This window comes from Hemicordylus capensis, chromosome 4 (assembly GCF_027244095.1).
Source record: "Hemicordylus capensis ecotype Gifberg chromosome 4, rHemCap1.1.pri, whole genome shotgun sequence".
NCBI lineage: Eukaryota > Metazoa > Chordata > Lepidosauria > Squamata > Cordylidae > Hemicordylus > Hemicordylus capensis.
Genome location: NC_069660.1, coordinates 298,784,776 through 298,798,323, shown reverse-complemented (window position 1 = coordinate 298,798,323; position 13,548 = coordinate 298,784,776). Strand labels below are relative to the sequence as shown.

Here is a 13,548-nt window from a genome sequence, read left to right as displayed (position 1 = left end):
TTGTGTTTGCTGGCTCTCTTTGAAGTCGCTTATACTTTAAAGGCTAGCTAAATGTTCTCCCTTTTGCATGGGGCAATGCTAGACTTCAAAGAAGCCCTCAAGTTCTTCAAAAGGCCGGAGCCAAAGAGCCCCTTGGCATCAGGGAAGGATGGTCACTAAGCAAGTCAAAGTTTGCGTTGGCTGACCATCAAAGATGCCTAACCAGCCTCCCCTCTAGCTGCACTGGTGTGATTCAGTGTTGTTTGCAAGCAGTCATATTGCAATTGCAGAAGAGCAGAGGCATTGGAGAAGGCCTGGTCTTGCTTTAAATGTTATCCACTTTCTACTGTCTCTCCTCTGCCCCTTTTTGAAAATGGAAACCATCCCAGCTTCAAGCAGAATCTCATTTTTGTCAAGTTCACAGCAGAATAGCTTATGAGGCAGCTATTCAAAACTCCTTAGCAACAACTATGGCAGCCCTTGGCCCAAATCTGCCTCCCCAAAGGGTGCCTCATGGTCCATCACATCCTCCTCCTCTCACCTCTGTCCCTGCTGAAATTGCTTCGGAAAATTGGCAACTGAGATGGTGGTGGAAATAGACAGCTGATCTTCATATAATAAAGGGGCCGCTTTCAGTAAGCTCTGGCGAACTTTCCTGAGTCTCTGGTGCCTCCTCCAATTTCCCACCCAGGTACAGGAGTGTAGTAACACTGGGCTTACCATGTGACCAATACTCCAGCTCACCAATCCATCTGGTTGGAACCGTCCCCTGATACGTCGTTAAAGAGATTCCCTATGGTTGACTGTTTCCACCTGTTGTTAGATGAGGACAAACAAGAGAGGGGAGTCAGTCTCATCACTCTCTTTCTCTCCTCATACTGTGGAAATTCCTAGAGATGGAGATGATGTATGCTTCTGAGACAAGGGACCTCCTTCCTTTCACTTGTGCATCCAGTCACTGGGCTTGCAATGAGGGAAGTGGCCTGACACTCTACGCTGAACATGGCTTGGGAACCCCTGGGCTAACCTATTAACACATCTTTCACAAACATTTGTGATGTCCACCTGACAGACTGTGTCTGTTTAATGTATGTGGATATCCATGATCTTAAAATAATGCATGTTCTCGAATACCAGTAGTTTATGGATCACCTTGCAGGTGAAGGTTCAATAATGGCACCTGCCTAGCGACACCCACTGTGTTGTGAAGAGGAGCTCTAGAGCAGGGTAGCCATTCTTCAGTTTTGCAGAATCAACTTTGTTTTGTTACCAGAACCCTGTGGGGGACTGTGTTGTTGTTGTTGTTTGTTGTTTTTATTAGAACCCATAGCAGCTCAGGTGTGGTGGTTGTGGGCATGCACATAGAATGAAGGAAAAGGGCACCTCTGAGCATGTGGTCAATTTAAGAGTTTCTTTATTACCAAAAGTGAGCTCCCAGCCACCGCCACCCCCATATACATTCATTCATTCATTCATTCATTCATTCATTCATTCTCTCTCTCCCTTCCTCCCTCCCTCCTCCCCCCCCCCCCCACTCTGGGTTTCCCACCAAGCTTTCTTGGTTTCAACAATCTAATTTAGAATTTTAAAAAGGCTTTTTGTTGTTACTATTATTAAACTATTGGGAGCCAGAAACCCTTGCTGAGCTACTGAAAAAATGCAAATCACTCAGAAGTCTACCAGTAGACCCTGCTTTGCCTCTAGAGGCCCAAAGTTCTCTTACCTCAGCTACACGGAGGATAAGAGGTAAACACTTGTAGACCGAAGGTCTATGAAGAAATAGTTCTCACTATTTTCATTCGGCTGGGAGACGTGTTCGGGAGCTGTGCCCACTCCGGTTTTCCTCTCTCCCATGAATAAAATGCAAGGGAGGAGGGGGAGGAAATGAGTGTCTGCTTAGCAGTCGTTGGGTCGGAGGGCTTTTCACCCTGCCTTGTTAAAGAGCTTACAACTGCTGGGTAGGATGGAGCCCCTCCAGCCCAGCTGCTGCTTGGCAGTGACTTCCTACCTTGCTTTTTTCTGACTGAGGGTTACAAGATGGGTGAGTGCCTAGGTCCTGAACTTGGGTAGGACACATCTCCCACCCTAATCATGAGGACCAGCCTATCTTCTGTGAAGAAGACAGAGGCAAAATAGGAGCTGAGCAGTTCCATCTTCTCTTTGCCACCCAATACCATTTCACCCTCCTTACGCAGCCATAGCTCTGCTGTAGCTTCTCTCCCCCACTTGCTTTCAGCATTCCCGAAAGGAACCCTTTTTGTTGCTCGACATATCGCATCAGTCTCCGCTCCTTCTTAGCTTTAGCTTTCCTGGCATTATTCCTCCAAGTCTGTTGTTACTCATCTGTATTCATCCGTGGTGACTTGTCTGTCCTTCCATTTCTTATTCGTGCCCTTTTATTTTTAGCTCATCACTAAGCTTCTTGTGCAGCTACATTATAGGCCTGTGTAAAGATTCGACACTGAAGCTGAATCTTTGCCCAGGCTTACTACATGGGCTTATTTAGCTGTCTCCCATTTTTCTTTCTCATTAGAATTGCTTGTGCCTGCACCTTTAGTCGTCTTGGGCGCTTTCCCCCATTCATTTATGTAGCCTTGGAATCCTATCTAGTGCTCTTCTGAGCTTATTAAAATCAGTTCCTGAAATCCATGTATGACTATGCTCACCTTTAGTGTAGTCACACACTTGGTTACCATAAGATCAAGAATACCAGCATGACATGATCATTTTCTCCCACAGTTCCCACTACTTTGACTTCATTGACCAGCTGTTCCCTATTGAGTACTCTGTGTTTCAGCCATTCCCCAAATGGGAACTGTGTGCAATCTCACCAAAGCTGATATGCTTTCATGAAGCTCGATTCTGTACATTTTTCTTTATTCATCCCACTGAGTTAATTGGAGCTTTGTCTCACTTAATTGAGTGTAGGATTGCAGCCTTGCACGCTCCCTGATGGTGTTTTGTTGGTTTTGCAGATATTATCACTACCTGTACACTCATTACCTGCCTGCCAGCCTGAAGAACATGGTGGACCAACTGGCCAATTGTGAGGACATTTTAATGAACTTCTTGGTTTCAGCTGTGACAAAATTGCCTCCAATCAAAGTAACACAGAAAAAACAGTACAAAGAGACCATGATGGGACAGGTATGTATCTAAAGGTTGCTTCATCTTTGTGGCAAGATTTTTTTTGGGGGGGAGGGTAGTTAATCAAATGCCCATTTTGAGTATAATGATCTTATAAAATAAATAGATGTAAATGCTTTCCCACCATTTTCTATTTAGTTAATTTTTTTATTTAAGGTTATTGGATTTGTCCAATCACCTTCCAAAAACAGAGGACCACTAACTGGAAATAATGAGGTTTACAGAATTATGCATGGTGTGGAAAGGGTAGATAGAGATTTTCTCTGCTATGGAAAACAGGATGCTAGGTTATATGGAACTTAAGCCTGATCCAGCAAGACTTTTCTTCTTTCATGAAGATTAAGTGGGGGAGGGACCAGAATATATAAAGATTCATCATAGTCCTACTGGCTGAATAGTCTGACTTGGTATAAAGCACTTTTGAGTGTTTGAATGTGGTGGCTGACCTGCTAATGGTGCGCTTGCACACAGAAACCACACGAATACAAGACGGTTGTGCTAGTTGGTTGTGCTAAATGTGGAGCTTGCATTCCAGACTAGGGATATATACTTCTATAGATATATAACTATAGCCAGCCAGCCAGCTCAAACTGAACGGGCTTGAACGACGGCATTTGAACGGGCTCGACTGGTATTGGGGGGGGGGATGCCTTTAAAAGAACAGATGAGGAGTTCCTTACCTGCTCACCCCCGCCCTGCTGCTTCCACCCCCCCCTCCCCCCGCGCTCGGTTTTTCAAGAGATGCACAAGGCTGCAGCACTGCCCCCTGCATCCCCGATGCCAGCATGCCGGTGGCATGCACATTGCTGGGTCACATGCATGCCAGCCATTTGCATGCTAGGCTGACCATGCAATTGGCTGGGGCTGCAGGAAGCAATGCTGCAGCCTCGTGCAGCTCTTGAAAAACCGAGCACCAGGAGGGGGGAAAAGCATCAGGGTGGAGGCAAGCTGGTAAGGAACACCTTTCTTGCTCTTGTACTTGCATCAGGGTGGAGGCTGCCAGTAGGTTTCTGGGCAAAATACAAAGTGCTTGTCATAACTTATAAAGCCCTAAATGGCTTAGGCCCTGGGTGTTCTAGAGAACGACTTCTTCATTATGAGCCCATTGAGGTCATCCGGAGAGGTCCGTCTCCAGTTGCTGCCAGCTCGGCTGGTGGCCACATGGGGACGGGCTTTCTCGGTTGCTGCCCTGAGACTGTGGCATGCGCCCCCTGCTGAGATACGATCCTCCCCATCTCTGACCATTTTTAGAAAGCATTTGAAAACCCACCTCTTCACCCAAGCTTTTTCTGTTCTTTACATTTTTAAGGTTTTAATTTGTGGCTGATTTTTAAATTGTTGTAAGTTTTTGTATATATTTTAACTTGTTTTATACGATTGTTAGCTGCCCAGAGACGAAAGTTTGGGGTGGTGCACAAATGAAATGAAATGAAATGAATGAATAAATGAATGAATAAATAAATAAATAAATAAATAAATAAATGCACACCCACCCACCACCGCCAGTCGAAGCTGCAGGAAGGGTCGGGGCTTTTGAAAAATAGAGCTCTGGTGGGGGGAATGCGGTGGGGCAAGCAGGTAAGGAGCTCCTTACCTGCTCATTTAAAGGTACCTGCCGTCCCGGGGGAGTGCATGAACTGTCAGTGCACATCCCTATTCCAGACAGGTGTTGTGCTAGTGAACTAAGAAACAAGCATTGCATTAAGACGTAACATTTTTTACTTTTGCAAGTAATCTTGTTAATGCCCACACACACAACGTGAAGGCATTTTATGTATGTATGTATGTATGTATGTATGTATGTATGTGTAAACCACTTTGGGAGTTTTTGTTGGAAAGCGGTATATAAATATTCGTTGTGTTTGTAGCACAAATGGGTTTGCATTTATGCAACAAGGTAGCACAAACCTCCTATGGCTTGCAGGGAGCATTTGTGCATTGGCACAAGAGTGTGAATCAGAACATCTCCATGACGTAGCACAGCTATATGAGCTGCTTGCACAAGCGCAAGTTTGTTAGTTTTACAAGTGCAGCGTTATGATTTTGGCTAGTGAGTCTGAAGTCCACACACTCTTCATTCAGGAGGGCTGGTTTATTCTGTAGGCAGAAATGAACCAGCCTTTGCAAATTAACCCTCCAAAAGGTTTGTAAGCCACAAAAGGTTTTCCCAGCCTGCCTTCTCGCATGATCCTATGTTAGTCCATTGCAGCACATGGGTCTAAAAGGAAACGGAACAAACCACTTCTCTTCCAGTTGACAAAGGCTTCCCTGCCTGGTCAGTGGGTTACTTGCCAGGTGAGAGACCACTTACAAGTCTGAAACAAGCCCTAACCGCTATTTTATTTTGTAAAAAAAAAAACAAGCCATGCTTTAACTAATATAATAAAGACGAAATCTCTGTGATGTGCAAAAATAAACTTGCCACCGTCATAATCTGAGAGGAGGAATGTTCTCAAACTGTGTTGCAACAGATGTGCTTTTCTATTTTTGAAAGGATTATTTCAAGTTGCCTTTCCTAAGAAAATGAGAAGAGCACTCGAGAGTTTTATCTCTGCTGCCCCCAAATGATGGGCGGCTTCCGCTAACGGTGGGGGTAGAACGTGTGTGGTTCCTTCCTCCTGAACCGCTTCTCATTTCTCAGCTTTGCTCGAGCGAAGGATGCTGCCCACAGATAAGGCGCTGACTCTTTAAGAGTGAATATGAATATAGCTCTGCTTGGGAGGTGGCAAATTAAACTAGAATTAGTTTCTTGTGTTTCATGGGAAGAGAGCTGGTCTTGTAGTAGCAGGCATGACTTGTCCCCTTAAGCTAAGCAGGATCCGCCCTGGTTGCATACGAAAGGGAGACTAGAAGTGTGAGCACTGTAAGATATTCCCCTCAGGGGATGGAGCTGCTCTGGGAGGGGCATCTAGGCTCCAAATTCCCTTCCTGGTATTTCCAAGATAGGGCTGAGAGAGATTCCTGCCTGCAACCTTGGAGAAGCCACTGCCAGTCTGTGTAGACAATACTGAGCTAGGTAGACCAATGGTCTGACTTGGTATATGGCAGCTTTCTATGATCCTATGATTCTTTTTTTGTGTGGTGGGGGGAGTCACTTTAAAGACATCTGAGAATCACTAGGTCAAAATCCTCTTGGGGAGGTCCATTTTGGTAAATACGGGGCTGCATATTTTTTTTCTGAGTTAAGACTTTGAGTCTCATTCTATGTATGAAGGGATGTAAGTAGGCTTGTTATCATTTTGAAAAGCCAAAACGCAAGTGAGACGTTGGAATTAAGTTAAAAGCTAGATTCTCGGCATAGGACAGAAAGGCAACTGGAAGGCTCGGGCCAGATTGATGTCCAAAGGTGCTTCCTCTCTGGCTCCTGGCACAGTCCCAAAAATCCACTTCACCCACTTTCCCCCAAATCCGCTATTCTCATCATACGACTTTCTTTAAGGGTTTTATGGACCTAGACAGATATAGGCAAACCTTGGGCTACCTTCTCCCCAGTGTGAGTAGCAGCAGAAGCTGTGTCTGGCCAAGGTGCATAATGAGGAAAGAAGCACGACTAATTCAGTGCAAAATGTATAATCACACTGCTATTGTTATTTTTATGTTTCGCTTTTCTGCTTTTTCCTTCCCCACCATAAAATAATTCCCCCTGCCCTCAATCATAAGAAGAACTCTGTTGGATCAGACCAAAGATCCATCGAGTCTAACATCCAGTTTCCCACAGTGGCTAACCAGGTGCCTATGAGGGAGCCCACAAAGGCAAAAGCTCTGCCTGCTGCTGCACCCCCCAGCAACTGGTATTCAGAGGTAAACTGCCTCTGAACCACTGTTCCCTCTAAGACGTGTGCACGTGCGCACGCTCACTAGTTTTTGGATGTCCGCTCAGTTCATTTTAGATCCCGCTCAGGTTTAATCAGGAAAGCCCCATTCTGAATGCACATGCGCACAAACTGCCTTGATACTGCCACCCAGAACAAAACTTGTTCCACCCAGAGATGAAAAAAATTAGAGGGACCAGTGCTCTGAACATGGAGGTTATATAGCCATCTTGACTAATGGCCAGCATTAAGACTTGTCCTCCATGAATTTGTCGAATCCCTTCTTTAAAGCTATCTAAACTCATAGGCAGGATGCCTCTGAGTACCAGTTGCAGGAGAGTAATACCAGGAGAAAGGGCATGCTCTCAACTCCTGCCTGTGGCTTCCAGAGGCATCTGGTGGGCCACTGTGCGAAACAGGATGCTGGACTAGATGGGCCTTGGGCCTGATCCAGCAGGGCTGTTCTTCTGTTCTTATGACATGGGCAGCTGGCATATACTGAGTCAGACCATAGGTCCATCTCTCTCAGTATTGTCTTCCCTGACTGGCAGCAGCTTCTCCAAGGTTGCAGGCAGGAGTCTCTCTAGATAGGAATCAAGATATGAATCTCCCTATCTTGGAGATGCTGCCAGGGAGGGAACTTGGAACCTAGATGCTATTCTCAGAGTGGCCCCATCCCCATCCCCTAAGAGGAATATCCTCCATTGCTCACACATCAAGTCTCCCTTTCATATGCAACCCTGCTTAGCTAGGGGGACAAGTCATGCTTGTTACGACAAGGCCAGCAATTTTCTCTGCTCTCTTCTCTCATGACACCAAATATTTTGGCAGTGAATTTCATAATGTAATTATGCATTGTCTTGTGGGGTGGGGGGACTTTCCCCCGTCTTCTCCTGAATCCAGTGGATTGGATGAGCCCAAGTTCCAGAAATGTAAGAGAGCGAGAGAAGCTGCCTTCCTTAAGGGTCTTGTGAACCTAGACCTTGCTCAAGGGTCCACTTTATGTTCAGCTCTCATACCAGGTTAGGGATGTGAATGAACCGCAGTTCAAGCACAGTTTGGAAGTGGGGAACAGCAGCTTTAAGAAGGGAGAGCAGCTTCTTACCTGCTCTCCGCCGCCCCCTACAGCTTCCTGCTGGGGTGGCATGCATCCCAGTAACCCCCACGTGGCACCAGCATGCACATGGCGTCCACGCATCCAGGGACACCATTTGGAGCCAGCGTGGTGTAGTGGCTAGAGTGCTGGACTAGGACCAGGGAGACCCGAGTTCAAATCCCCATTCAGCCATGAAACTAGCTGTGTGACTCTGGGCCAGTCACTTCTCTCTCAACCTAACCAACTTCACATGGTTGTTGTGAGGAGAAACCTAAGCATGTAGCACACCGCTCTGGGCTCCTTGGAGGAAGAGCGGGATATAAAAATGTAAAATAAATAAAAATAAATCAATTTGGGTGGTCAGCACCATGCTGACCACGCAAATGGTGCATGCACTATGTGTGAGCTGGTGCCACGTGGGGGTTACTGGGACGCGTGCCACCTCAGCAGGAAGCCGCACGGGGCGGTGGAGAACAGGTTAGAAGCTGCTCTCTCCTTTCTTAAAGCTGCTGCTCCCCACTTCCAAACTGTGCTTGAACTGCGGTTCATGCACATCCCTAAGCAGCATATGTAGGGCAAACCTTAGCAACCAGTTTCACCCAGTGGGTATTGTTTGGCGTCGGAGGGCAGATACAGACATGGGATCCTTCCCGCAATTCATATCTACCTGGATCTCACTATTGGGAGAGACATGGGCCTTTAACTCTATCCAGAGCTAGCCCAAAAACCAACATCCCCCTTCTGTCAAAAATGGAAAACAAAAACTCAAGAGTCGTACTTTCAACAGCCAAGAGCTGGGATTGGGAACTCCCCGGGAGCACCAGTGGGAAATGAGAGCTTCCAGAGTGCCAGTCTGTTCTCTTTCTGATAAGTAATGCACTTAAATGCTTTGGAATGGCATTTTGGATCAATCCACCAAGCCCTGCTCTTGCGCTTGCCTCCTTTGTTTTAATGGTGCTTGCACTTGAGTGGCATTCATTTGGTTACATTCCAAAGAAGTGACTATTTAACTTTAAGGTTTGTTCCCTGGACACCGGCTGTGTGGTGAAGGAAGCCCTCCAAGAACTCAGCAGGCTTCTGTGCAAATCCCATTCCACTGCCATTCTATTATAAAATGGAGCACTGATAGCTTACAGTGCATAATCATGAATGTAATTTCTTTTTCCTCGAGGCTCAGCCTATTTAGGCATTGCAGCTGACAGGCTCTGCCTCAAATGTACCTTGCTTTGCCCTGTTTGTATTCAAACACACACCTGCTTTGGGGGGTTCCATTATGTGTGGCTCATGAGGTTGGCGGTAGTCCCACCCGTTCTTCTTGGCACACCATCACATCACCCAAACAAGTGGGTGGGACTAGGTGGCTTTCAAGAAGGGTTAGAAATTTCATATAGGCTATGATGACTCTGTGCAACCTACAGATCATATTTCTTTATTCGGTCACTGACCAGAAAAAGGGAAAGAAAGGGGGGGAAATGCATCAAAACAACAACAAATATTTATATACTGCTTTTCAACAGAAGTTTCCAAAGTGGTTTATATTATATCGGGCAGCAGCGATATAGGAAGATGATGAAAGGCATCATCTCATACTGCACGGGAGATGGCAATGATAAACCCCTCCTATATTCTACCAAGAAAACCACAGGGCTCTGTGGGCGCCAAGACTCGACAGCACAACTTTACCTTTTACATAGAGAAATAATAAATAAGATGGCTCCCTGTCCCCAAAGGGCTCACAATCTAAAAAGAAACACAAGACAGACACCAGCAACAGTCACTGGAAGTACTGTGCGGAGGGTGGATAAGGGCCAGTTACTCTCCCCCTGTTCAATAAAGAGACTCACAATGTTAAAAAGGTACCTCTTTGTTCAGTTAGCAGGGGAGAACATCAGAACCTAACAATATCCAACAGCTGTAATACAAAGAGGTTAGAGGGCCGTAGAAGATGTCATAATTTGTCTAGTCTTTGGTTTGGGGCGGTATAAAAATCTACTAAATAAATAAACAAATGAATAAATAATCCTTTTAGCAATCAGAAGAAATTTGGCCACATTATATGTAACCTCAGCTCTGATTCGAAGCACTGAAAACCATTTGCTAGGGAACAACAATAGGCGAGATCTGTTGCCCACAATGGCTACCTGGACCAGGTGGATGCAATATGGTCTGATCCAACAGACTCTTCTGTTCGTATGATAGGTCTGGCTTCTTCTCATAGCCTAGGGTTCCCAGGCTGCTGATATCTGGTCTCTTAGGGTTACTTAGGGACATAGAAAGCTGCCATATCCTAAGACAGACCATTGGTCCATCTAGCTCAGTCCTGTCTACACTGATTGGCAGTGGCTCTCCGGGGTTTTAGGCTGGAATTCTCCACTGAGCTACAGCCCCATCCCCTAAGGGGAACATCTTATAGCACATGACGCTCACATGTAGCCAGCTATCCAAATGCAAATCCTGTCTGGGCAGACCCTGTTTAGCAAAGGGGGAAATTCATGACCAGCTCTCTTCCCCAAAGGTCCTCCTCTGCAGAGGGTATTATTTCTCCTGTAGTCCCTTTCCACTAAGTTCCAGTGGTTTCAGGCAGGATTCTTTCCCAGCCCCACTTGGAGAGGCAAGGATTGAACCATACAAACTCAGGCAGAGACCTCAGCTGGTAACATACAAACTCTATCCCTGTCCAAGCATTATGTTCACTGTACAGACCTACAGGGTCTATATGCACATACAGTTATTCACACATTACATTCGACACACATTCGACACTTCCTATCTGTACCCTGCATCTGAGAGAGCCTGTAGCCAGGGTCACTTTTTAAATGAATGCTTGTACAATAATTTACACAAAAACATGGGCATGTGTACAGAGAGGAAAGCATGTGCATGTCTATGGAGAGCAGAGCTGGTCTTGTGGTAGCAAGCATGACTTGTACCCTTAGCTAAGCAGGGTCCACCCTGGTTGCATTTGAATGGGAGACCACATGTGAGCACTGTAAGATATTCCCCTCAGGGGATGGAGCTGCCGCTCTGGGAAGAGCAGAAGGTTCCAAATTCCCTCCCTGGCAGCATCTCCGAGTTAGGGCTGAGAGAGATTCCTGCCTGCAACCTTGGAGAAGCTGCTGCCAGTCTGGGTAGACAATACTGAGCTAGATGGACCAATGGTCTGACCCAGTATATGGCAGCTTCCTATGTTCCTATGTTAGATACCCATCTGCATGTACAGCATAATGTGTGCATAGGCCTTCTGTTGGTTTTTATTCTGATTGACCAGCTTTGGAGAAGAAAACACAGGTAGTCACAGGTATTTTCACTCAGAATGCCTTTTATACCTTAGAAGAACTTGTACAACTCTTAGTTTCAGAAACAATATACCTGTCTATTCACCGGAGACAAGCTAACAACTGTTTCTAACAGAACCAGTGATTGCTAGATTCAGGTGAAGCCATTTTTTACTGCCCTGAAGTCCCATGCAGGTGATGTGAATGTCAGCAAAACAGGCCAGCTTTGATGGTAGCCACCAAGATATTCATTGCAGATCCATAAATGATTGTGGGGAGGACTGGTTTATTGAAATATCTCTATCCTGCCTGTCTGGTATATACAGCCCCCCATCAAGGCAGCTAACAAATAATGAAACATAAGAAAATAGTATACACTTTAAAGCCAAAAGCAACCTAGTACAAAACAGCAGAGAGGGAAGAACAGGTACTTTCTAGATCAAATGTAAGCCAAAGGCATGATGAAACAAAATAGTTTCAATCTGGCGTACAAATGCCAGCAAAGAGGAAGCCACGAGAGCCTCCCAACATAGGGAGTTCCACAGCTTGGGTGCTAAAACCAAGAAGGCCTTGCTCTGTATATCCACTAGCTGCACTGGTGGATATACAGAGTGAGACCCAGACCGGATTGGGTGGGCAGGTTTTTGTGAAAGGAGGTAGTCCTGCCCCCAAACGTAAATGGTAGTAGCCAACACTTTAAAGTGTGCCTGGAAACAATCCAGTTTGGGAGGTGCATGTTCCACTGGAAGACTCTCAGTCAAAACATTTATATGGGATCAGGTAAAGGTAAAGTTGTGCTGTCGAGTCGATGTCGATTCCTGGCGCCCACAGAGCCCTGTGGTTGTCTTTGGTAGAATACAGGAGGGGTTTACCATTGCCTCGCCCCACGCAGTATGAGATGATGCCTTTCAGCATCTTCCTATATCGTTGCTGCCCGATATAGGTGTTTCGTATATTCTGGGAAGCATACCAGTGGGGATTCAAACTGGCAACTCTGGCTTGTTAGTCAAGCCATTTCCCCACTGCTCCATAAAGTGACTACCATCCTGTTGCTCACCTTCTAGCATTCAAATAAAATTAATTTTATGTTGAACTGGATTCTTATCTTGTCATTCCAGAAATTAATAATAACCCAGCTTTTCTTTCATTTGGTGTACTTTAATAAAGTTGAAATCTAATTGTGGGTCCCCCCCTTCCCCCCCCCCCCGAGTAATGTAGGATATTTATGTTCTTGACTAATGATAAATATTTCTGTTTATATCTGTGAGAAAATATAGACAAGTGTTAACCCAAACGCTGGCTGCTGCATTTTGCCCCAGCTAGTTTCTGGGTGCACTTTGAAGGCAGCCCCTCACAGACCCCATTGCAGCCCAATGAAGCCTGTGCCCCTCAGCCTTGGAAGGATTTCCCACTCCAGAGCCATTCACCCTTGTTGCTTTTCCTTGCAGACTTCCAGGGCTTCTCGCTGGGCCGACCCAGACCACTTTGCTCAGAGGCAGAGCTGCATGAACACTTTTGCCAGCTGGTTTGGCTATATGCCGCTGATCCACTCTCAGATGAGGCTCGACCCTGTGCTCTTTAAAGATCAAGTCTCCATCCTGAGGAAGAAATATCGAGACATTGAACGGCTTTGAGGAGCCCTGCCGAGGGGGAAGAGAGAACCGGACTGTCCACATAGCCCAGTGCAAATCCACTGACTCTTTTGGAGCCAAGAACAAAAACTCACCACAGTCCAATGGGAAAGCCAACTCGTGTTGGCTCCCAAAGGAAACTTATTGTGCTGGACTGCTTCAAGCCACCTCACGGGCTGCAGGTCGCTCAAGACTAGGTTGTGTACAGTTTCATTATGGAACATTAAATAATTATTTTTTTGAAATGATTGCTATGCAGGTTTAAACTTTTTTAATGATCAAAAAAACCTATTAAAAACAGAGTTCTTTCTTTAATCAGAATTGTGTCGATTGTTGTGACTATTTCAAAGGTAGCAGACTAAAAGGAAGAAAGAAAAGAAAACATTTCCCCCCTAAGGAAAGTCATCAGAATTGTGTTTGGGGTGTGTGTGTGTGTGTGTGTGTGTGTGTGTGTGTGTGTGTGTGTGTTTTATTTCTTAGGGTGGAGGGAAAAAACCTATTTCTTTTGTTAAAAGGCAACCAAAATGATGGAACACAGATAAAGAGAGCACATCATTCAGTATGGTAGAATAACAGATTCTACTATTAAATGCTCTTCAGTGCTCCAG

The 13,548-nt window shown here is 45.6% G+C and overlaps 1 protein-coding gene across 1 annotated transcript in view; it reads left to right on the top strand.

The window, feature by feature from the left end:
- The window catches only part of EXT1 (exostosin glycosyltransferase 1), a 319,161-nt gene extending 305,906 nt beyond the window's left edge, over positions 1 to 13,255 (top strand). The window contains exons 10-11 of the mRNA XM_053247404.1: positions 2,955 to 3,126; positions 12,758 to 13,255. Coding sequence (XP_053103379.1) covers positions 2,955 to 3,126; positions 12,758 to 12,943 — 358 coding nt within the window. The 3' untranslated portion in view covers positions 12,944 to 13,255. The remainder of the gene's footprint in view (positions 1 to 2,954; positions 3,127 to 12,757) is intronic.
- Positions 13,256 to 13,548: the final 293 nt, after the last annotated feature.